At 40.9% G+C, this 25,732-nt stretch overlaps 1 protein-coding gene across 1 annotated transcript in view; it reads right to left on the bottom strand.

The window, feature by feature from the left end:
• Window positions 1–2,606: 2,606 nt before the first annotated feature.
• Window positions 2,607–25,732, bottom strand: part of ptpa (protein phosphatase 2 phosphatase activator) — a 33,964-nt gene continuing 10,838 nt past the window's right edge. The window contains exons 6-10 of the mRNA XM_039779254.1: window positions 25,022–25,121; window positions 24,318–24,442; window positions 22,087–22,187; window positions 11,155–11,262; window positions 2,607–3,749 (exon numbers count right to left, since the gene is read on the bottom strand). Of these exons, the coding sequence (XP_039635188.1) occupies window positions 3,675–3,749; window positions 11,155–11,262; window positions 22,087–22,187; window positions 24,318–24,442; window positions 25,022–25,121 (509 nt within the window). The 3' untranslated portion in view covers window positions 2,607–3,674. The remainder of the gene's footprint in view (window positions 3,750–11,154; window positions 11,263–22,086; window positions 22,188–24,317; window positions 24,443–25,021; window positions 25,122–25,732) is intronic.

Here is a 25,732-nt window from a genome sequence, read left to right as displayed (position 1 = left end):
TAGGCTACTCTAGGATTGGTTTATGACCATTTTGGCCCGTCTGGTTTTTGTAGCTTTTTCAATGTTTTGTCGTTTTGTCGCTTTTTCTGAAGTTTTTGGGGCCTTTTCTGGCGTTTTTTTTTTTTTTAATGCTTTTGTCACTTTTGTGATTCTTATTTTCACGTGTGGCCCTTAGTGAATTTGAGTTTGACACCCCTGGTCTAAAGTAACCTGACGAGCTAGATGGTTTTTGGGGAAGCCATCGTTGGAAACCATTTGGGAGAGGCCAAGGCACTTTCAAAAAATATCTTGCAGCTGATTGGATGAACCATTAGTCTGCCATTGCTGTTGTGAACAAACTGTTGCAGCCACCAAACACACCTAAACCACGCCTTTAGCTGCCAGTAGCTCCTCACCGGGCGCCGATTGGTTCGGTAAGCTGGTACTTCAGACACAACCCATTAGGAGTTTTTTCTGAGATTTAAACCCTTCGCGAGCACACCTGGTCATCAAATCAACTGGTTTTAGAAGTCCCAAGACCACGGCACAAACTGTGGGGGTGAGACAAGTTACCCCGATATTCACACTATTACAGATGTAGCTCTTTTTAGATCCAAACTCAAAACTTATTTATTAAGAATGGCTTTGAATACATAGTAGCGGTGTGATATTTCCCCTCTCCTCATCCTGTTTTCATGTAACCTTTTCTGATTTTACTGTATTTTTTATTCTTTTTATTATATGTTATGTTGTTTTCTTTCTTTGTCCTTGATGTAAAGCCTTCGGATACCTGCTGGATGCTGTAAAACGCTATATAGGAGCCTGACAAGATGAATTATTTTGTGCGACACATGATACCGCGATTCTCGTGTGATCTCGTTAGAATCCGGCTGCCGTGCAAGGTAAGTTCTAAAGCAGTGAGACAAAATCTATGTTGTCAGCTTTTTTTCAAAGTGTGCGGCGATCCGTGGACCCCTATTTCCAACCAATGACATAGTTTGTCCCGCCCCGATTGTTAGCAACCCTGATCGTGTTCAATTCACATCGAAAATGACCTGTGTCTGACCCACCTTTTGACCAGGGTCGCGATGCCGAGTTGGACAACGCGGGTTAACCCTTTCAAACACAAAGTCAAGCCCGGTTGAGCCCTCGGTGTGTAAGTGGGAGATGAGAGTTTAGTCAATTTGACTCGGAACACTTGATCGTATGAACAAACGTCAATGAAAATAGACGTGGCGCGTATCTTTAGCGGAGCGGCGAGCCGCTTCACGCATGCTTCTGGTACGCGCCGTGAAGCGGCTGGTGGAATATCAAGCACTGACTTGAATAGCTGTGGAGTTGGGGATATTGGGGGTGTCTTTTTAGTAAATTGATTGGATTCACGGACGGGATCGCCCTGCTTCCCAGCACTGCACGCTAGTGAGCTCGCCACCAGTTTCTCCTCACTGACCTCTGACAAGCAAATAAAGGTCTCCACCCTCCTACAACCGCGATTGGACGAACGCGTCACGTGGGGCTGGCTGCTCCCGAATTTCAAAACCGACCATAATGCCGGTTCGTTCGGAATACCATCTCTTATTTCACTAAAATAGTTCCCCGAAACGTGTTTCTGAAAACATTTTAAGCGAGAAATAGGCCGTGCAGTTGCTGAATCTGTCTTCCTTTCAGATCGACAAAGGTCCACTTTAAAAGATTTTTGTCAGTTTTTGAGAGCTGCTCCTCATTTGCATAAAGTTGGCTGGATTAAACTTTATGCAAATGAGGAGCAGGCAACTCGACGCCTCTCTTCTCCAAAGTCCCCGCAATGCTACCAGAATGCATTGCACGGCTGCTCCCGTAGAAATGAATGGGAAGTGGGGAAATGACGCCGACAGTGGACACAGCGCCTCCAGAACACAGCACAGACGGTGGAAAAAAGTATTTTAGTATTATGATACAAAAATGTTCTTGCATGCTGGCAATTGAGTTTTTAACCCTTGTGTTGTCTTCCAGTCGACCATGAACTTGTCCTTCCAGATCCAAATTGCAAATCAACTTTTTGTTTTTTCCAAAGTTTTTGTCTTTTTTTGTCTCTTTTCAACGCTCATTTTTTATTTTCAAACCTAATTTATATTATACCTAATTGTTTTGTTTAAAAAAAGCTAAAATTCTTCAGTATTTTGACTGATAAGATGGGATAAGGGTGTTGATAAAAAAAACACAGACTGGTATTTTATTTGTCAAAGGATTCTGTTTTAAAACAATTAGAAATTTTTATGGAAATGCTAAGAAATTGAATTCCCAAAATTCAATGGAAGTAATCATCCATTTTACCTGGTAAGAATGTTGTATGGCTTGGTTGAAAGAAACCCATACTTCTGGTATAAAAAACATTGAAAAACGGATCAAATCTCACCCGAGGACAACACAAGGGTTAAAGATTTTCAGGATTCAAATAAAAAGGTTGTTCACCCCAAAATTAGGCCCGTTACATGCGATGATCAGCTGAATTAGGATGAAAAGACAAAACCCATTTCAGACTTAAAGCCACTACGTGCAGAATCGATTATAGCACTTTTCACATTAGCAGCGAGTGTTGCTGTTATAACATTGTTGTAGTGGCTTTAACATGGATACTAAGAACAACATTCATGGTGGGGGTGACAGAATTTATTAAATCAGGTTCGACAGGTCAATGGAAACACACAAAAATAGCTTTTCTTTTATTAAATTAAAAATGCATGCCATGGTCTTTAAAACGTGCCAATTGAAACACATGCATGATTTAACAATCACAACCTGGTGTAAAAAACTACATTATTGTACCTGGTTTGAAGAATGTGTTCAAGTATGGTTTGTCAATTTACAATGTTTACCATAACTGAACCTATACAAACTTAAGACTGGGGTGAGACGGGCCCTAGATTATGTACAGGGACTGGTAAGGGACAGACTGTGAGGGGGAAATGCAAGATATAAGACCTAAATTGACTTTTCATGAAATTATGGTGAATGAAAATGATGTACATTCCATTTTGGATGAGCTGTTATGGAAGCTTTAATAATCGAGTCCCTTACTTTTTCCCTTTGCGCAATAGACATCTTGTTTAACAAGAAAAAAAAACACTCACACAAAGTTATTTCTTAGCAAATTATAATGTGACTTACATGTTGGGATGAACTGGGCAATTCAAATATTGGTACATTTGCAACAAAATGGAAACATCTGATCTTAAAAGCAAAACCAAGAAAAAAAAAATAAACTCGAAGATTTAGATTTAGAAGAAGTCACACAAACTCTTAATTGCGTCACCTCACTCTGTGAATGAGCCTACTGCTCACAAGGATCCACACTTTGAGGTAAATTCAAGCAGCAATGAGCACACTTCTAAAAAGAAAAGAAAAATGAAAAAGAAAAAGGAAAGAAATTCCTCAAACAAGGAGCCTGATTTAAACTCTATCCATAATATAAATAAAATGACCAAAATATAAAGATGCTCCAAAAATCACTAAAGTCATCCACAACATGCTCTGCATTAAAGTTATGGAATCGCTGCAAGCTTTCATGACCACACGAGTTCACATGTGGGAATGCGTGTGTCAAACTACATGTGGTTGATTTTTGCTACTGTTGTGTATGCACGTGAAGGAAAGGGAAAACTGTTGGTTCCAACTGTTGGGATTTTGGTCTTTCCATTGTGTGCATGGCCTGAGCGTTAAGGCTTCCCGGACTGGATGGACAGCAGGCTACCAAATTTGAAGTGCTGGATCACAGGGAACTTCTCCAAACACTGGGGGGGAAAGAGAAGGGCTGTTACCAACATAAGAAAGAAATACTCTTCAAACTAAGTACAGTACTGTTGAAGTGCAGTACTCCAGGGCTCCAGACTTACTTTTGCCACCAGCGTTCCAGAAACTAACGGTCCCCAATAAGAAAATAGAATAGGAAATAAAAGTGTGATATACACTCACCTAAAGGATTATAGAAGAAGTATAAATATGGCTATGTAATATGAACAATGTATGAACGACATGTACATACACTCACCTAAAGGATTATTAGGAACACCCTACTAATACCGTGTTTGACCCCCTTTCGCCTTCAGAACTGCCTTAATTCTTCGTGACATTGATTCAACAAGGTGCTGGAAGCATTCTTTAAAAATGATGGCCCATATTGATTGGCTAGAATCTTGCAGTTGATGGAGATTTGTGGGATGCACATCCAGGGCACAAAGCTCCTGTACCACCACATCCCAAAGATGTTCTATTGGGTTGAGATCTGGTGACTGTGGGGGCCATTTTAGTACAGTGAACTCATTGTCATGTTCAAGAAACCAATTTGAAATTATTCGAGCTTTGTGACATGGTGCATTATCCTGCTGGAAGTAGCCATCAGGGGATGGGTCCATGGTGGTCATAAAGGGATGGACATGGTCAGAAACAAGGCTCAGGTAGGCTGTGGCATTTAAACGATGCCCAATTGGTACTAAGGGGCCTAAAGTGTGCCAAGAAAACATCCCCCACACCATTACACCCCCACCAGCAGCCTGTACAGTGGTAACAAGGCATGACGGATCCATGTTCTCATTCTGTTTACGCCAAATTCTGACTCTACCATCTGAATGTCTCAACAGAAATCGAGACTCATCAGACCAGGCAACATTTTTACAGTCTTCAACTGTCCAATTTTGGTGAGCTTGTTCAAAGTGTAGCCCCTTTTTCCTATTTTTAGAGGAGATGAGTGGTACCCAGTGGGGTCTTCTGCTGGGGTAGCCCAATTGCAAAAGGTTGTGCGTGTTGTGGCTCCACAAATGCTTTGCTGCATACCTCGGTTGTAACAAGTGGTTATTTGAGTCAAAGTTGATCTTCTATCAGCTGGAATCAGTCGGCCCATTCTCCTCTGACCTCTAGCATCAACAAGGCATTTTCGCCCCCAGGACTGCAGCATACTGAATGTTTTTACTTTTTCAGACCAATCTTTGTAAACCCTAGAAATGGTTGTGCGTGAAAATCCCAGTAACTGAGCAGATTGGGAAATACTCAGACCAGCCCGTCTGGCACCAACAACCATGTCACGCTCAAAGTTGCTTAGATCACCTTTCTTTCCCATTCTGACATTCAGTTTGGAGTTCAGGAGATTGTCTAGACCTGGATGACACCCCTAAATGCATTGAAGCAGCTGCCATGTGATTGGTTGATTAGATAAATGCATTAACGAGAAATCTTACAGGTGTTCCTAATAATCTTTAAGGTGAGTGTATATGACACACAAGTAAGTCCTTACTTGGCTTGAAAAAAAAATGTGTTTGTTGCCGTTAGCTGGGAATATTAGCCTAGAAATCTAGACGCCCCCTGGCAGCAGCAAATGTAATTTGCAGCCAGGGTCAGTCTAGCAACTCTCCGTTGGCTTGCGAGCTGGAAAAACCAAACTCTAGTCAGGCCAATCACGTTGTGTATAGAGTCGGTGGGCAGGCTTAACATAATGATGGCAGAGTTGCTAGCGTTGCTCTGGTTGGTTGTAGTGCTATCCTATTGAGTGAGAGGGAATTTTAGAAGAAGTCCCACACACTGACCATTACGCAAGCAATAATTTATTTAGAAAAATACAACGTTTCGGTCTTAGACCTTCATCAGGTAAATTCAATTACCTGATTTGTTGTATTTTTCTAAATAAATTATTGCTTGCGTAATGGTCAGTGTGCGGGACTTCTTCTAAAATTCTGATCTACTACTTTTGATCACATCCTATGCACCTGCCTGACAAAAGAGGTGTGCAAAAAAGCTTTCTTACGTGTGCAGAGGGAATTTGAAAGACAACCGTTTATCCCGCCCTTCGGATTGAGCCCTGCCAATGGTGAGATCCCAGACCCAACATCTTGATGTGGGTCTGGCTTGTCAGGCTATGGGAATATAGCTGAACTTACCAATGTTTACAGCATCTCATGTTTTTAAAAATGTAGCTATTTCAAGGTACAAATGTGGGAGTTATGTGGGGCTATATTTTCCAAATTAATACAGTAGCAATTTTGAGATGCCCTTCATTGAAATTCAGTCATTGTCAGAATTTGTCTTTCCAGTAACCCATAATCAAAGAATAAAGTAATTTCCCTCACAATTTAGTGGGATTTCTTAATTTAAAACTAAATTGCTGTAGGCAAGGCAGCTTTATTTCTATAGCACATTTCAGCAAGAAGGCAATACAAAGTGTTTTACATAAAACATTAAAGAGCAGTTAAAAAGAGTTACAAATGTAAAAACAGCTAAAATAGCATAAGACAGATATGAAATACGAGAATAAAAAGTTATGGTGCAGTATAAGGAATGAACAATTATTAATAAGAAAGGCTGCATCAAAAAGAAAAGTCTTCAGCCGTGATTTAAATGAACAGAGTTGCAGCGGACCTGCAGTTTTCCGGGAGGTTTGTACCAGATATGTGGTGCAGAAAGTCTCACAATGTTCACAGGTTCGTGCGCCAACTTCAGTGAGTTTTCAAGTATATCAAGGGCATCAAAAATGCGTACGAAGGATAAAAGTAATTAGGGGGCGCTATAGAGCAGATGTGCCACGCCCAAGCCCAAATGGAATATCAAATTTAAATAATTACTAGTTTGAACATGGGTGCAAAAGTTGACTAGTACTTCCACCAAAATTTCAGAACATCCAAGGAACTTTATCCTAACCCTGGTCTGCGTTTGGGGGGGGCGCTTTGGCGCTTGCTGGCCACGCCCGACATGTGTGCCAATTATCGTGAGTCTTCGAGCATCCCAAGCCCCTCGAAAATGCGATTGCGCAGCAGAAAAATAATCTTTACAAAAACAATAGGTTCCTCGCACTTTCAGTGCCAGGGACAGTTGGGCAGCATCGGATTATGTACTGGACTGTCCATTGCTTGAGGTTTAGGGACAGGACACATCCTTTTCTATAAAGCAGACATTCAGCCCAAACCCAAAAAGTTAACCTTGACCTACAGTGTTGCTGATAACTCTCCCCACTGGCCTTTCACTTTGAACGTGTTCAAAATGGCTGTGGATCAGCCCAGAGGAAAGCCCTTAGTGCATGCTGACATGGACCCAGTTTCGGGGAGCAGCGGCGGTGGGGGTGGTGGGTGTCTGCATTGGGGGTTGGGAGGCTGTGCTGGGGGAGTGCAGTGGAATTGAACTCTTGTGCTCGGTCTGCCTGTGCAGTGACACTATCAGTCACGATCATCTGGGCAGAACTGGGGTGGAAACGCATGCCTCAGAGAACTTTGGTCCAAACGCATATTTAATCAATGGAAATTTGAAAAATCATCAAAAGATCATTGATCACAGATAAACTCGACATTCAAATGCCATACTATATTGCCAGTTAACAGATAACACGAGCCTATTCAAATGTAATAAAGATGAAATCAACATTGCTGGAAAAAGTTATGGCAACCCTATTGATGCCAGGCCTCCACTTGATCCATATTATGTATCCACGTTGTTGCTCTGGATGCAAAATGGCTTCACCAGTGTATTATACGCTCTAGTCCTTGTTACTAACAAATCCCACATACTGCTGACAGCACACCAGTGTTGAAAGGCTAAATCTGATGAGATTTTTCTTCTTGTCCACAAATCCCATGAATAGACCCAAACCAAAACTGAATGTATTGACTAACATGTATTGTGTGTGTGTGTGTGTGTGTGTGTGTATATATATATATATCATTCCTCATTCCTGTGCAATAGAGCTCCATTGTTGTCCAAAAACACCAAGGAGTCCAACTGTGACACTGGGTGACATCCTTCTTTTGGTCTTTTCAAAATGTTCAAAAATGAGAAAAATATAGAATAATAATGTTTTTGAAGGAAGGTAAGTGTCTGGATTTCATTCATTTCTCTCCAGTATCTAAATTAACTTGTTGTGACTTACAACAATAAATCAGACATGATGTTCTCATCTATCTCTAGCAAGTCTGTGCAAGTAGATTTTGTATAGTACATTTACTAAACCCAATAGCTGCCTGGAGAAGGAGAATAAAAAACCCACTTATACATGATTGGTAGTAAATGAGCTAAATGTTTTTTTAAATGTAGAGCTGGGTGGCCGATCTTCTTTTCATGCATGGACAGAACATTTTATAACAGTCCGACCGCTATTGTTTCCCTGAGCATGTGTCATTTCACACAATCGAGTTTATGTTCCAAAACAGTGACAAGGCCCCCAGAATTGCCTCCTCTCTCTGACCGAAAATGGTGGATTCTGCTCTTTCTGGGTCTACTAGTACAACTCTGCCGAAAACCTTGTGTGGGGCCAGGGAAAGGGAGAGAGGAATGCAAGTCTGCTGATGGTTGCTCCAGGCTTGGAGGAAGGTCGGGACAGAGGGAGGGGAGGATTTAATGAAGGGAAGGAGGAGGAGGGGGAGGGAGAGGCAGACAGCTTGGCCCCTCAGCTCTTTGGGAAGACTCACAGGCTGCTCTGGAAAACACAGGATGTGGGCATGCAGGCGGGGAGAACGGGCTTAGACATCCCCCCCACCCACACACACACACACACACACACACACACACACACACACTTCCATTCTCTCCATTCCTCTCTTAACCCTTTCCTGCCTCTCTCCTCTACTACCAAGCAGGTCTGTTCGGGTGTTTTGCTCATAAGGATCCTGGTGACAGGGGGGCTTTAAGCAGTAATTTGATTTCTTAAATATCATGTAAACAAGAAAACAGTTTCTGTAATCAGGGTGAAGGATTAAGAGACATATCCAGTTTACATAGCTATATTTCTGTTTCTAGTTTCTTGACCATGTATTGATTAACCGGGTTGGTTTTTGTTTGAATATGTGCAACTCCTCAAAGCTTTCCCTGTAACGGCAGTGCATGGAAAGGAAAGAAAAGACCATTGCCTGTACTGTAGTCATGCCTTTTTATACCCTAAATAATGACAATAAAACTGGAACTGAAAGTCTCAAGCCCAATTGGTCCAAAAGCTACAACTAATGCTGACCTTAACGACGTTTCAGGCGATTCCACAGTCGCAGACTATTTTCCAAAATCGGAATGAAACCCTGAGAGTCTTGCTAGAGTTGGGGCGCTCCAGTCGTCTCCATCGTTTGGAGACGACGGGAGCGCTTAATTACCTCATAAACCAAAGTATTGGAAATGTTTTACCTTGTAATGGGGCTAAAAGAAATGTAAGAACATCGCCAAACTTATTATCAGCCAATATTCCTATTCATCTTCTGAGGACAATGAATTTCTGTACATAATTTAATGGCAATCCGTCCAAATGTGGGAATGATATCTTACCTAAAAAAAAAAAAAAAAGAAATAATAATTTAATAAATTTTTTTGTACAGCCATTCATGGTTCCAAAAGGATGAAACCCGAAGGACTTTGGTCAATCCTTTGGTTTACTGTTAACATGGTAAACATCCTCCAACCATCAGCATGCTAGCATTTTCATTATTAACATGTTAGTATGCTGACATAAGCATGTAGCTCAAAGCCCAGCAAAGTACAGCCATGCAGTGCTGTTAGCATGGCTGTAGACTCTTAGTGGAGCTAGGCAGTATATCGATATTATTTTGATATCCGTATATGAGGCTAGATTGCATTACATTTTGGATATCGTAATATCGTAATATGACACATGTTGTCTTTTCCTGGTTTTAAAGGCGGTGTCATTTTCTGAACTTACCAGCGGTTTTATTATTTGCCTTTACCCACTTAGTGATGTATCCACATTATTGGTGATTATTTATCAAAATATATCGCCACAATATCGACATTGATGTATTTGGTAAAAACATATTGTGATATTTAAGTTATTTTCCATATTGCCCAGCTTTAACTCTTAGTCTTCAAAAGGAAAATCTTCAAATAAAGGCTTGGTCACAACGAGCAACTGCAAACCACCTCCACAGTTCTGACCAAGAGAACTGGAAGTCAAAACTGGAGATATATATATATATATATATATATATATATATATATATATATATATATATATATATATATCACGCCATCCATTTTTATATAACCCTTCTCTGCTGGAGCATGAACTGCTCTACCAAAGAGATACAGCATGATCTGCAGTCAGTTAAGACAGGAGTGCATAGTACAAATACATCTCCTCTAGGGCTGTTGGAACGAATTCCGAAAGTCGAATATAATTCGAAATAGTAAAAAATCAATACTATTTGAATGCTTAAATTACTATTCGAAATGTGATTTTTTCTTTTTTTATAAATAGGTCAGCTAATCTCCCTCTTCTCATGTCACGTCTGATTAACAATAAGAGAAACACAAGGCATTGTGAGCTAATGTTACGTACCGAGTAACGTTTATACAGGGGGGAGTGACAGGCTGCAGCTGGAAATCGGAAGGACGGGAAATAGTTTTCACATGACTTTAAAATCGACATCCACTGAGCCAAAATGCTTATGTTATCAATAGTTATCTCGTTCTTGTTTCCTAATAGTTATAGGAGCTTAGCTGGGAGCTTCATGGAGACAGCTAAAGTTAATGTTAGCTGCCATACAGCTGTCAGAGTTAGCTTTGACTTCATATATTACCTTCTAACAGCTGTATTCTCAGTAACGTGACAATGTGCAAGAAACAGGTTGCTTATAAATCACTAAAATAGTAGAGGCAGCATTGTTTGGCTTAGTTATCAATGTCGTTAGATTCGTGGCTAACACTATTGTTACTTAGTTTATGACACATCGATTCGGCTGTGCTTCCTAACATGATGTCATCGTGCTAACCGAGCACCGTTAGTCAATACAACACAATTCAATACACTTGTTAGATAATGTTTCATTACAGAGTTCTCATAATCAAATATTATTCGAATATTGAGAAAAAAAAATTAAAATGTCATTATAGAGGAAGACTGACAGCTCTAATCTCCTCCACTGACTGTGGTAAGGTACTGTCTCACTAGCAAAGGAGAGCACAAACTTTGAGAAAGATATCTTCCATATCATTTTTATTTATGCAATTAAAATATTTTCTATGCAAGTTGTAATTTGTTTTTTTCACTTAGTGTTTTAGTTTGGGGTCAGCCTAGATGACACGCAGTGATACTAGGGTTAGGGTTAATTCAGGCTTTAAAACCTGCATGGACTCTTTCTCCACCAAATTGTTTATCTGACTGATAAATCACTGAAGAACAGGACTTATCAGTTGAAAATGAGAGAGAGAACGAAGCAAGCGTACCTCCGCCTTGTACATTCTGACCAGGCCCTGGTTGACTTTGGACCAGGAAGGAACAGCGCTGATGTTCCACAGCTGGTTGGAGTGTTCCGCAAACGGACCGGTCTTCATCTAAAGAACAGAGAAAGAGTGACATTGATGGGATGAAGTGAGACACGTCTGGGGTAACTCAGCTACAGAAAGTACAGGGCAAAGGAAAACTCAAACTGATAATGGTATTTCACACATTGTTGATTACTAGTGCAGTGCCCGTTCAAAACGTGCCTATTTGGAATGGGCCGATTGCTTAGCCTCCTGCATTGCTGCTTGCAGCTTTCTCCAGAACCACTGTACTCCGAAATAACTTACAGAAGGCCCCCAAAGAACTTAATATGCAACTGTAGGCCTATACTACTGACTTACTGTGTACTTGTACTTCAGAGGAAAACATACATTTACCTGACAGAGAATGTTGCAGATTCAGACTCTACTCACAAAATACAATTAAAATATGATGCATTAAACTATTCAGCATTACTTTCTTTTGCATCCCTATTATCCTAATTTATTTATCAAATCATTCTCCAATTCAGAATTTTTTATTGTCTTTCTGTAATTCCAATCATAAGAATTACAGAAAGACAATAAAACATTCTGAATTATATTTTCTGTGTGGTTCGGTTTTTGTCTTTGTAATCTGACCGGATGACATTGAAAATGAGGCTCGCCCCTCAATGATCTCTCGAGGACAAATAAAGGTTTAATGAATGTGTGTTTTATTGTGAATTCCATGGGTATACAGCACTATTGTAGTAGTCTAGGTTGTTCAACGTGTCCGTGTTTTTCGTGTAGCAGTCACACATCGTGGTAGTTTTAGGCGATGTGGAACCCGGCTGAGCGGGCGCGCAGAACGGCCCGGGAAATGTGCGTTTTGGCAAGACACCTGTAGCCGGTGAACTGCAATCAATGAGCCCTGTACAGTAGGGATTCAGCAACTCCCCGCACCTGCTGCTGTACGAGATATCCCGATTTATAGAGAGGTGGTGGAGACTGACAAGGAAAGGACGCATGTTCATTATTGCATAAAAGCAGACAAAGTGCATTGTTTGTGTGCAGGCTTGGTCACAAAATGATGCTTAATAACTATCTAACTTCCAACCTTTGATTAAAATCAATAATAGTATATAAATCATAGTTCATCTCTTTAGGTAATTTGAAGGATAGCTTTTAAAGCTTCCTTTTAGTGCTCTTAAAACCATCATTAGAGGGATACGTCCAAATTCAGTTTTCAGAGTATCAAACACTCCCTCTGTAGGCTGGAAAAGTGGCTTTCAAAAGGTTTTGTGTATCACTTTTGAGTTGAGTCAGTAATAACGGTTCCCTATGATGACCCATTTTCATGGCAGAAAAAGACATATTTTGGAACGGTTCTGGAACGTAGTGAGCTTATTGATGGACAGTGGAGAAGTAGCTTATGTCGCGGGCGTGGTTTGAGACATTTCCATGGGCAAATTCACTTTTTTTGTTTTTACACAAAGAAAATAAGTCACCAGTGAAGCCATTGTAAATAACTCAATTCAAGCTGACTGATGCTGCTTTTCTCAATCAACAAACAAATGGCAAGCTTTATATATCCGATAAGTCCGATTTCTGCAGGAGATTTTGTAGTTTTTCAAAAGGGACTGGTTCAGCTAGGGAATGTGAGCAACGCAGTGCTACTGATAATAAAGGACCATAAAGTTAATATGTCCTGTAAAGGAACAGATCGTACTGTCTATAAAGGAAGATCTTGAGCCTAAAGCAGTAAGCAATCCAAAGATAACTCCTGCTGTGGGACATAGCCAACATTCCAGCGTGTGTGACTAGAACAATTTTGAAAGTTTTATGCATATGATTAAAGATTCATTTTGATTTGTGGTCTAAGACTTGAGGCTATAATCAATATTTTTATATTAATAGATCACATCTGTGGTCACTCGTGACAAACCCACAGAGAATTGTCACCGACTATATATATATCTCTATATATATCTCTATCTCCAGTTTTGACTTCCAGTTCTCTTGGTCAGAACTGTGGAGGTGGTTTGCAGTTGCTCGTTGTGACCAAGCCTTTATTTGAAGATTTTCCTTTTGAAGACTAAGAGTTAAAGCTGGGCAATATGGAAAATAACTTAAATATCACAATATGTTTTTACCAAATACATCAATGTCGATATTGTGGCAATAGATTTATGCTGAAGTGTTAAATCTACACCGTGGCTACGTACATAGGTACATGGAAACAAGGACCCTACGCCGTAGCCTGACGTGCACCTTTTGAAAAATGTAACTATACGTTGCGGCGACGTATGTCGCTCGGCCGTGGATTGGTAGCGTTGCATTCCCCCCCGACTCATTTCCTGGTTCTCCTTCTCAATGAACAACATGAAATCAATGAGAGGGTTAACTTCTCCTGCTCCAGATTTCCCACCGTGGTCAGAAAGAACAGGGGAGACACTTTGTTTCTTTCACTAGGACTCTCAAGTTGGCACTCGCTCCGAAGATAATCGCCATCACTCTCTCACTCGCTCTACCACACACTCCCCAAGCACACACACACACCGGCAATGCTATTGTCTTAAAGAGATTGACGCACCCACCAACGCACAAGTATAAACTTATGTAGGCTACGGCGAAACCTCTGCGTGGAGCCTCCGCAGAACCATAAATCACGCTTTACGCTACGCACGTAACGAGGAACCGACTTTTGTGTGAGAAAGCAGAGAAGCTACTTTTCATGAAGAAGAACCTGCTACTTTCCCTGAAGAAATAGACTAAGTAGGCGATTAATCAGTCTCCTTAGACGCTTGCAATAGCAACTTAAATATATGTTGTGGTCATATTCCCTTTCACCCAAGAGGCCAAAACATAAGTTATTGTAGATTTAAAGCTGTAGTTTTTTAAATTTGTAATTTGGTCACAAGAAGGCAGCAGAAAAAAGCTGTAACATTGTGGGTGAGGTCGCAGACGTAAAACCAAAACAATGAGCTGAAAGATGGTAAAGCACTCTGTACAGTAGCAGACACAAGGTCATTTGACCCATTGTTAATTGATTGGAGCAGCTAAATATGGCTGTAAAACAGTAATGCACATACATCCTTTTCCCACCAAAATTGATGATGATGATGATGAATACTTTTATTTCGGTTAACATACATGAAAGAAACTATTATTTACCACAATTTGCCACCGTAGCTAAATCGAAAAAGGAATACTTAATACTTGAGCACAACCCTAGTAATTTTACATTTGAATCAAATTACTTCATAATCCTTAATTACTTTAGATTTTAATGCATTTTTTGAAACTGAAATTAACGTTTATATGCAGTTTGTTTTTATATGCGGGTAAACCTGCTAAACATAGACGATAGACTCCTTTCCCATTGCCAGTAGACGAGTACGTCTTTCTGTTCTTCTGGGGTCACGTTTCTCGTCAGGAACGTGCCTGTAAACAGGGTAAGTAAACAACAAAGCAGCATAGGCTAGTGACAACGCTAGTTACTTCCTTTGTTTAAGCTTAATTTACCTTAACTGAACAGCTTCGGAGTCATTGGAATGGTTATATGACTTTTTTCAGGTTGAATGGTGGTCGTCTCGCTCCCCCCTAGTGCCTGTGAGCGGAAAAACCCCCCTTGCAACTTTATGCCGGCGAGTCGCCGGCCTCAGCGTCAGGAAGTATCGTGTGATATCAGGTCTCGCCATGTAACGAATTGCTTCACGGCACTGCACACATACATTCAGGAACAGGCTAACAAGGTAGCGATGGAGTTTTTCCACACTATCGTCATGGCTGAGCCATTGAATTGTTGGAATTGTTGGGTCTTTGTAAATTAAAGAATGTGGTCTAGACCTACTCTATCTGCAAAGTGTCTTGAGATAGCTCTTGTTATGATTTGATACTATAAACAAAATTTAATTAGTGCATTTTACCCATGTAAGTATTAGGATGCATTGGACAGCTTGGGGTTCAGTGTCTTGCTCAGGGACACTTTGACATGTGGCCAGAGGAGCCTGGGATTCAACCGCCAATCTTGTGGTTGAGGGGCGACCACCCTACCTCCAAGCAACTGCCACCCAAAGATGTGGCCGAGATTGACAGAGGTTACCGACGGCGATAGAAAGTTTTGCACTGGAAAAGGGCCAAAGATTACCGTGTGATGTCTCCTTCACTGCCAATCCAAGCTGGAGCCGATAAACACCAAATCAGGGGACATTTTTCCAATAAGAGCTTTGAACATGGTCATTTCGGCAGACTTTTTAATTTATTTGCACAATGGGCTTTATTTCCATGTAGATATTGAAAGACAGATTTATGAAACGCTTTTGAATGGTAATATTAATGCCAGAAAAAAAACTGGGAATTGTCACACAAACCCAAGGAAGTGTAGAATACATTCATAAATTATAAGAATGTATACAGAATTTACACTGTATGTATATACTTTCATATCTAATTATGAAAATCTATTCATTGCATTGATCTTTGTCCTTGTGGAGTTTATTAATGTTGCTGGCTGGCTAGTCCATGACTGCTACTTTAAAACTGCACTCACTAGCACGCAACAGTGCACCCACTGTTGATGTTTGGTAATGCAACTGTGAACTGTGGAAATGATCCTATAAGGGCATTGAACTTGGTGATGTGATGGTACCGCTGTCGTTTCGGATTTTTTTTTATTGTTTGGCTTTTTAAAAATCCTGTTCAGATTTGTTCTCCTGAAGATGAACTGTGTAAAACGAAGCTAAAAGAAAAATTCACAGCAAGAAAAATGAGTGTGACTGAGAACTACATGAAAAACAACAGGCTGACCGTTTTCCTCAATCATCCTTATAGCTTGAAAAATGCTAAAGTAAAGCTACTGATTACACTGATTTCTTACTGCATTGATTACTCTGCTTTCAGCAATGTAACCAATGTCGTAAAAAGAACATGCAGAACAAAAGGCTGATTGTTGGTCCAGCAATCACCTAAATAACAATAAAAAGATTCTGGAATAAGAGTGTGTTAGATTACAGACCGACAACAAATAGTAAGAATATATAGAAGAACAATAGGCAGACTGCCACAGTGACACTGACAAAAAAACAAATGTATTAATTCATAAATGTATGAAACTGTTTTCCCACCATTTTTCCCAAGAGGCAGGGGAACCCAAACCTAGACCCCGGGGCATCAATCTAACATCCCCCTCTTTTTTCCATCCCCCATCCACCCTCCCTCACCCCCACCCTCTCACACTGCTCTAGACACTTTCCAGGGCCTCGCATGAGAACACATGGGGGAAGGGCATGGAAGAGGGAGGAAAGGGGGGTGGAGACAGCCCATATTCCCTGGAGGAAGGACTGATTCACAGCAGCATGTGGGGAAGGAAGTGACTCATGTTCAGGACAGCACATACACACACACATACACACTAGAGCCTTGTGTGTGAATCAAAAAAAGAACACAAGGTTGAAGTATCCACGTGTGTGTGAATAGGAGGACAATACTTGGGTGTACATATGGAGTGTTGCATGCTTAAAGGCCTGGCTGAGCAGCAGTAAACAACTGCAGTCAAGACTGTAGAATGCCAGTAATAGATCCAAGAGGAAAGAACGCCCAGAGTGTGTAATCATGTTTATTCGGTTTCACTTACCAAACTAAAAAAAACACATTTAACATGATTTTGTAATCTGTTTAAACCTCAGGTTGAATTTAAGGTGAACTATTATGCTTTTCCGTATTTTCTGTATATCTATAATGTTATAATGTCGGATTTTCATGTGAAATGGGGCCAGAGCTTCAAATATTGAGGTAAACGTATTTCAGAAAAATCCCTGTGAACTAAAACGTTCAGATTTCCCACTGTTCTGAATGCTCTGGTTTCAAAAGTTTTTCTTCTACTCTCAGCTTGGTGTCACGTAAACACAGAGTCGGTCTTCTATGATTGGTCATCTGCTCCAGGTAGGCAGGACTGGATTGTTTTTTTTAACACTACTGCGGTATCAACATTGTCACATATAGCTACATGCTAACGACAGTAAAAGATGTAATCTTGGCACGCAATTTTGTTAATTTCTGCCCAGTTTCAGGTCACATTACTGTTGAAACATGTCCGGTTGGGTAGTATTTGGTTCAGAAGCCTTTATCTGGGATTTTTTTATGATAGAAAAGTGCTGCTATATTTCATTACTGTGCACTGCTAACTATAGCAGCTGCATGCTAACGGCAGGTAAACCTGTAATCTTGGCTGCCAGTGTTGTTAATTTCTCCCCAGTTTCTGGTCACACTACTGATGAAAAGTGTCCAGTTGTGTCATATTTGGTTTATAAGCCTTTATTGGTGTTTTTCACGGTAGAAAGTGCTGCGCGGATACGGAATCTGATCAATTAGAGCAGACTGGCCATTTTCGGGAGGGGGGCTTAAAGAGACAGGCGCTCCAACAGAGCGTCTCATACAGAGGGTGAATACAGGTGCAGCAGCCATGGGCAGTATAAGAAAAATAAAGTGTTTTTGGAACCTGAAAATGCTATATAATAAATCACCCTTAACTATTAACTATTAAGCCTCAGTATTGTTGTTATGGTTTCCCACTGTTAAATAAACCTTGCACTTTGAGTTGGAATAGAGGTTACTGGTAGCGGTTGACTGGAAGCACATTTAAGGTGTCTCCATGTTTAACAGACACCTACTAGCCAATCAGAAGATGGTATTGTCCTTGTGCATGCTATAAAAACATGCATTATAGTTCGTTTAGACTGCTTTCAATCGAATGGACTATTTTTCTAGTAGAATTTTGCTTGTTTACATTGCAGACAAAAAAAGGATTGCAAAACGTCCATTTAAAAGAATTGTACAAAGGCTCAGTCCTTGCTGCAGTCACCACGGGTTCGATTCCAACCCACGGCCCTTTGTGAATGTCACTCCCACTCTCTCTCTCACCCCTCTCCTGTCTTCAGCTGTCCTGTCAATAAAAGGCCTAAAACAATGCCCAATGTGGTATTAGAGTCAGTGCACAGGTGTTAAGGCCTGGTCACGGCACATTTATGAACAGCGTGGCGATTCCATTGGAATTAATTGGAGCCAGAGAGCACCATCCACTTTTTTTTTTTTTTTTTTACTCTCTGTCTGAGTATTAACTGCTCCACAAAATAGAAATGGTTTGCAGACAGTTATGAGACAGAGGTACAAATACGTCTTTTGAATGAACTTATTGTACCGTTAGCGACCCAAGCTATTAAGCTAACGAGTTTACAAACCCAGCATTAGCAATGGTGAACAAAATACGAAGGGGGGAGTAAACGCAACACTAGAGAGAAAATCAAGGTAATCTCAGAGAACCTATCGTGACTGACTAGCACTAGAAAGCGGCCGGCCACAGCAGTTCATCAATTTGCCCCGCGAGTATAGGCACAACCATAGACTGTATAAAATATAGACAGTCTCCGTGATGTCACCCATGGGTTTCTGAAGAGCGAAAATTAAACTCAAAGTGGGCGGCTCCCAGTGGCTTCAGCTGTCGCATCTTTGCAGTGCCCAACATCGGCTAATCCAAAGATGGGCAAAGAGGTGGAGCGTGGTGGAGCTGAGGCAGGCCAAATGAAGCCTACGGTTCTCTGCTCGCCTCCAGTGACAGCACCAACCGGTCATTTAAAGTGGCACACCCTTAATTATGCAGGACTTTAAGCCTGAATATAACTTAATCTGATGAGTTATAAAACAAAAATCATGCCCCCCCTCCCAGTTGTCATGAAGGGGAACCTAGCTACAGAGACCAAAACTGTTTTTTTGTATCAGGCTGTAAACATCTTCAGTTTTACTGTAAAGTTGGGCATTTTAACATGGGGGTGTTTGGAGAGTCCTACCTTTTGGAGCCAGCCTCAAGTGGCCAGTGAAATGAACTGCAGTTAAAGTGATGGTTCGGAGTAATTTCACCCTAGGGTCCTTTGCACCATGACCTCGAGCCAAACACCCTCCCAGAAGCTTTTTTCACCTGGGTCGAACATTGGGAGAGTTAGCGTAGAGTAGCGTTATCAGCTGAATAGCTTAGCGCAGGGGCTAATGGATCCAGTGATGTATCTCGTAAATGACCCCACTAATAATGGCCAAAATGATACCAAACTTCTACACTAGTACAAATAGGTTATGCATTCATAAAACGATGGACTGGAAAGTTTGTAAGTACACCAGAAGTTTATGTAAATAACAATTGCCTGATGGCTTCTGCTATCTGCTGTTGTTGTTGCTGCTGCCGGCAGTTAGACGAGTGCTTAGGGCCGTCTACAAATTACAACACCGAAAAGAGATGCAACCAAAATATGTATTAAATTTAATCATTAAATAAGGTAATGTCTCCAAACTTACCTCAATTATAACTTGTCTCCTGCTAGTTATACTACAGCACTTACTTAAAAAAAAAGAAGTTTTTTTTGCATCTCTTTTCGGTGTTGTAATTTGTAGACGGCCCTAAGCACTCTTACTGCCCGTTAGGTAGCAGCAGCAGAGACGAGAAGCCAACAGGCAAGTGTTATTTACATAAACTTCTGGTGTACTTACAAAACTTTCCAATCTATCGTTTTATGAATGTATAACCTATTTGTACTAGTGTAGAAGTTTGGTATCATTTCGGGCATTATTAGTGGGGTCATTTACGAGATAAATGTAAATGGACTGTTTTTATATAGCGCTTTTCTAGTCTTAACAACTACTCAAAGCGCTTTAACATAGTACAGGAACCATTCACCATTCACACACATTCATACACTGTGGCCGAGGTTGCCGTACAAGGTACCACCTGCTCATCAGATAAACATTCACACACATTTACACACCGATGGCGCAGCATCGGGGGCAACTCGGGGTTCAGTGTCTTGCCCAAGGTTGCCAAAGGACACTTTGGCATGGAACTGCAGGCCCAGGGATCGAACCACCAACCTTCCGATTGGCAGGCGACCTCTCTATCACTTAGCCACAGCCGCCCCTAGATACATCACTGGATCCACTGCGCTAAGCTATTCAGCTGATAATGCTACTCTACACTAAATCTCCTAGTGGTCAAAAATGGTATTTTTCCAGCACCGGAGGTCACAACACCACTAAGCTTCTAGAACCAAACATTCATTCGGATACATTTTGACGTACCAGTTTCTGCTTTTCAACTCTTCTGTTATAACAAAATGAGCCATTTGGCTCAAAGACCAAAGCATACTCAGGTGACCAGCTGGACCTTTGACACAGCAATACAGCACTGCCTGTTTGACTGTTTGACAAGGTTATATCCATCGGACCCCATTTCCACCTGGGCCCTGTTCTTTATAAGTGGATAAGTGAGTTAGCTTGACTTGATTGTTTACAATTTGACCCAAGACTGGAGACTTTTCACTTCTTCAAAGCTGGCCCAAAGTTTATCAGGCTTATCATGACCAAGAGACCTATTGCATGATCTCATTTTGAAAAAATGTGAGTAACTGAGGAGGAGAACCAAGGAGGCACTTCTTCCCTTCTCAACACAACAGCAGTATCCTTTAGTGACCGCGAGGAGGAGGGAGAGGTCAAACAGCAGGAAGAGGAGGAGGAAAAAGTGGGAAGGAGGGAGTGCCCCAGAGTGGGAAGGAGGAAAAGGATGTAGCTGCTCCAACAACGCCCTCTTCTACTTTCCTCCACTCCTTTTCCTTTCGAATCCAAAAACAAAGCGCATGGTTCCTGCTCTGGCACTCAAACTACGCCATCCGTCTGCCTTTACCCCGGAGCCCTTTTCCTGGACAGAGCTCAGGTGGACTCATTCATTTCCAACAGCTAAATCAGAACTAAATAAGTCCAATGCCTACTTAAAGCATAGTACTAGGGCTGCATGATATTAGGAAAATATCCCATAACTAGGACTGCAACTTACGATTATTTTCATAGTTGATTATTCTGTTGATTTTTTTCTCGATTAATCAATAAGTGTTTGGTCTCTAAAATGTCAGAAAATTAAATTTGGATGGAGGAATTTGGTGCGATCAAATTTTCATTTCGCCGCCCATTTTATTTAATCTGTCCTCTATTTCTTCTGTGAGCTTATGTGTCAAGCCAGGCAGGTAATCACACACAGGAAGGCCACAGTGCAGCTGGATACTTTACAAAATAAACCAATTTCAAAATAAAACACCCAGGTCTACGGTGATTTTAGCTGTCTGGACTTCTCAGCGAGCCATGTGATCAGGCACACAGAGAGAGAGAGCGATGGACGGACACACACACACACACACACACACACACACACACACACACACACACACACACACACACACACACACACACACACACACACACACACACACACACACACACACACACACACACACACACACACACACACACACACACAGAGAGGAGGGGGAGACATTTGTAGAGTGGAGAGGAGAAGGATCGCTCTGTGACCGGTGTGGAGAACTGCGTGTCTGGTTTGAACAGCCAGGCGCGCGATCAGGCACGAACCTACGCTTCACGGCTATTTGCGGCGCTTCCGCATGCTGGGTTTTCTTGACTTAGTGTGGTGGCGTTTTTTTTCTACACTAGGAAATAGGGAAAGTAAGTTTTTGTCTGGGTGGGTGGGTGATGATGACGAGTGGGGTGGGGGTGTTGCGAATTGTAGGTTTCTAAAATAATGAATAAAAAATGTTAATCACAAAAAAAACTTAACCGTAGTACTGTATTATACATATTATTTCATGTGATCAGACATATATCCCACAGGTAAGTAATCTACTATGGTAAAGATCATTTTGTAACACACACACACACACACACACACACACACACACACACACACACACACACACACACACACACACACACACACACACACACACACACACACACACACACACACACACACGTGATTTCCATTTGTTTAAAACGTGAAAGTTTGCGTGAATGCCTTTCATTTCCCACCTCATTTATGAACTTGATGCACTCCAGAAACATGTACTCGTGCTGATGCTCGTTCACCACCCTCTCATCGAGGAAGTGCCGAGGCTCCAGCGTCGGGTGATCTGAAGGGAGAAGGAGCTGTAAGTGCACATGTTCACCACCAGGTGTCCCCATTTACCTTCCCATTAACTGCGGTCACTGTGGAGATGCACAGACGTGTACATGATTACATTCATTGCAGTAAGTGGAGATGTTCTAAGCCTACCTTTGTTTGGTTTATAAATGATTTTAAATTGTTATTTTCCTCACTGAAAACGGATTTGAATCAGAAAAAACAGAAACATTTGTAGTGACATATCTAGGAGATTCTTGTTTTTGATTAATAAGGACATTTTTATCTATTTTAAATGTCCCTTGATTTCTTTTTGTCCCATTATTTTTTCTCATTTTAATGCTCATCAACATGATACAATACTTTTAAAACGGTGCCTGAACCGAAAAGAGAGAGAGAGAGAGAGAGATAGATAGATAGATATAAATAGAAATAAATAAATGGAGCACCTTGTTCAATTGTATTTGTCTTTTCAAAAATATAAAACAATAAAAAGTTGATCTAAAAAAAAAAAAAAAAAGGAGCACAAAACTGTGAAGACAACCACTGGATGGGAAAATGGTATTTTACAATTACAGTGAATGCAGCACGAGGCTGGCAAGGCGAGCAACATAACATCATGACTGTGTTTTTCAGACAACGGCAGCTACAGTCCGGTGTTGGAGTCCTCTCCAGTGAAATACAGACACACTTTACACCGTTTAGCTGTAAACATTTTAACCGGGTTTAATCCAGCTGCTAGCTAACGGTAGGCTAACGTTACCTGCTGCTAAGTGTAGTGTTGACTGGCCTCCTGTGCGGCAATGTTTCAGTTCCCTCTAACGTCCGTTTTCGGAGCATCAGAAAGAAGCGCAGGCTAAGTGGCACCTAAATAAGGCACCGAAATCCGCGTTGCTATTTGGTCCGGTAGATAACGGTCGTTAAGGCACCGGTGCCGTATTAGCACCGGGTCTCGGACCCCATTCAAAATGGCGATTTTCGTCGAAAAGCAACTAGTTTGCAGGTATGTAATACTCTTTGGCTGGCTCGCAAGCAAGCGCAAACAAGTGTGTGCAGCGTGCCTGTTGTTTTGTTTCCGGTCTAGCTAGATCCGGTGTGGTGTTGTAGTTTTTCTAACGTCACTACATTGTTGCAACAGCATGTGAAAAAACTACAAAGTTTGCTGGGCCAAAATGAACGTTAATCTCACGATAAAAAAAATTGATGCCGTTAAAATGGGTTTGCGTTAAAGCCGTTAACGCGTTTAACTGACAGCACTAATTAATACCCTAATTAATTCCCTTTCATGCTGCTCCTAAATTTTGATTTCTGTTCTTCTCCAGCCTTTTTGCTTTTGAATTGGGATTTTTTTAAGTTATTCCCCTCTTTATTTTGTTGTTTTTTGCATGGGTGATTCTTTTCTTACTTGAACATTGACAACATTTGTTATTGCATCTACTGATGTGCATTTAACTTTCCCCTATGAGAGTTGTGCATGTTATTTTCTTGTCAATGAAGAAAAGAAAAAAAAGAGATGTGTGCATGAATCAATGTCATGTTTGATCACATTACACAGGATGAACAGAACTGCAGCAATGACTTTCATTTGGCATAGTAGACTTGTCTTTTACTATTTTCTTTTGTCATGCGACAGTAGCGTAAATGGTATTGCATCCTGGTTTTGTTTAGGGCTGAACCATTCATCTTTTTCAAATCAAATTGTAATTTGAAAGAATGTGATTAGCTAATCCAGGATTTCTGCAGGTTTCAACATGTCAAATTTAAGACTTTTTAAGACCTTTTTAAAAGACATTTATGAATGAAATTTAAGACCTGTGTCACAACAAAATGCAGTCACAAAAGTACTTGCAAAGTAAATGACTGTATTCAAATTTTTTAAAAGCAACACAGCGTAATAATAATAATCTGTATATATACAGCAAATTATATTTGGACTAGCGAAAGAAAGAACACCACCAACACAGAATAAAAAAATAAATAAAAAAACAACAACATTTCACTGAGCATTACAGTGAAAACACACTGGGAGCGTAAGTGGTTTAAAGAAATGCCAATGAAACAGAGCACATATTTTGGTCTGGCAATGTGAGACTGAGCTGATACAAATCATTTTGACTTAATGCTGTAGTGAGGCTCTTACCTACAAACTGGGAGCTTCCCCAAATGAAGGGCAGAAACTGAAAGTCATCCAGTCCCCACACACCTTGGCTCCCAGCTGGCTCCATTCTGTAGGTCTTCTGCAGCTTACGCATCACTGCCAGATACCTGTAAAAACACACCGTAAACACACGCAGCATGTCAGAATAGAAATTGATCAATATTAACAGCTGAGCTAACATTGCGCTAGCTACACAGAGATAAGTGATGTGGATATAATCTACACTATCTTGTTTTGCAATAATGATATACTAAATGTACATTATCTAGAAATTCAATTGAGCAAGTGTTTATAGATAAAATAAGCAGCTAAGCTAATGCACTAATGTCAGAGTGAGGGGGGCTGCAGCTGTCGATGAACAGGCGCCCCGAGCAGTTGGGGGTTCGGTGCCTTGCTCAAAGGAGGTGAACTGGCACCTCTCTAGCTACCAGTCCACCACCATATGTTGGTCGGTATGGGGACTTGAACCAGTGACCCTCCGTTTCCCAACCCAACTCCCTACAGACTGAGCTACTGCGAGCTACTGCCACCCCAAATCAATAATACAATATTACCAAACATTCTATGTTTACTTTCAGATAGACTCAGAGACAGGAAGTAGTCTTTTTTTGTGTGTGAACAGTGCTCATCAACAGCACACTTAAAAACCAAGAGGTTTGAAGCAGACCACAGCGGTACCAGCTCACTTGTTAAAAACCTGAAAAACGATAGCCAGCTGATCATCTACCCTGAGAGCTCCGACCTTGCAGAGGCAGCAGAGGAACGCAGCAAACGCAGCTTCATGACCTGAGAAGATAAATACACACACATTCAAGCTCTTCAAACATGAACAGGATCTGTGTGCAGTCCATTTTTGCTTCATTTGAATTCACCAAGTGCAACTTTTTTGATTTGACAGTGACGAACAAATGCTACCACATCTTACTTTTAGCCATTACTTTACATATTACTACTGATACTATGAATTATGTTTTAGTTTACTTTAAGTTTGTATTATACTTCTAATGATACCACCACCACTATCTTAACTTCTGCCTGTTTTTTGTCCAAGTGTTCTCTTTGCTAAAGCTTCAAGGAATCCATTTTAGTTTACTTTAAATGGCACTCCTGCTTTAAACATGGTTACAACCTAGTTTGCAACGGATTTGCAGGAAAGGACATTTACAGTAAAGGAAATTTATACATATTGCAAAAGAAGAACTTTTAACATTTAAAAGACATGTATTCTTTTAAGCTTAACTCAAAATCTGTTTCCTCGTCTAGTGTTTCTTACAGCTTCACTGCTGCAGGACTAAATGTGTGCTGCCTTTATAAATCTCTGAGTTGCAGTGCATCATTGCACCGCCTGGTGGCCAAACACATATTACAGTATCTGTGTTGTGTACTGTAAATAGTCT

This window comes from Perca fluviatilis, chromosome 17, assembly GCF_010015445.1.
Source record: "Perca fluviatilis chromosome 17, GENO_Pfluv_1.0, whole genome shotgun sequence".
Classification (NCBI taxonomy): Eukaryota; Metazoa; Chordata; class Actinopteri; order Perciformes; family Percidae; genus Perca; species Perca fluviatilis.
This window is presented reverse-complemented; position numbering and strand designations above follow the sequence as displayed.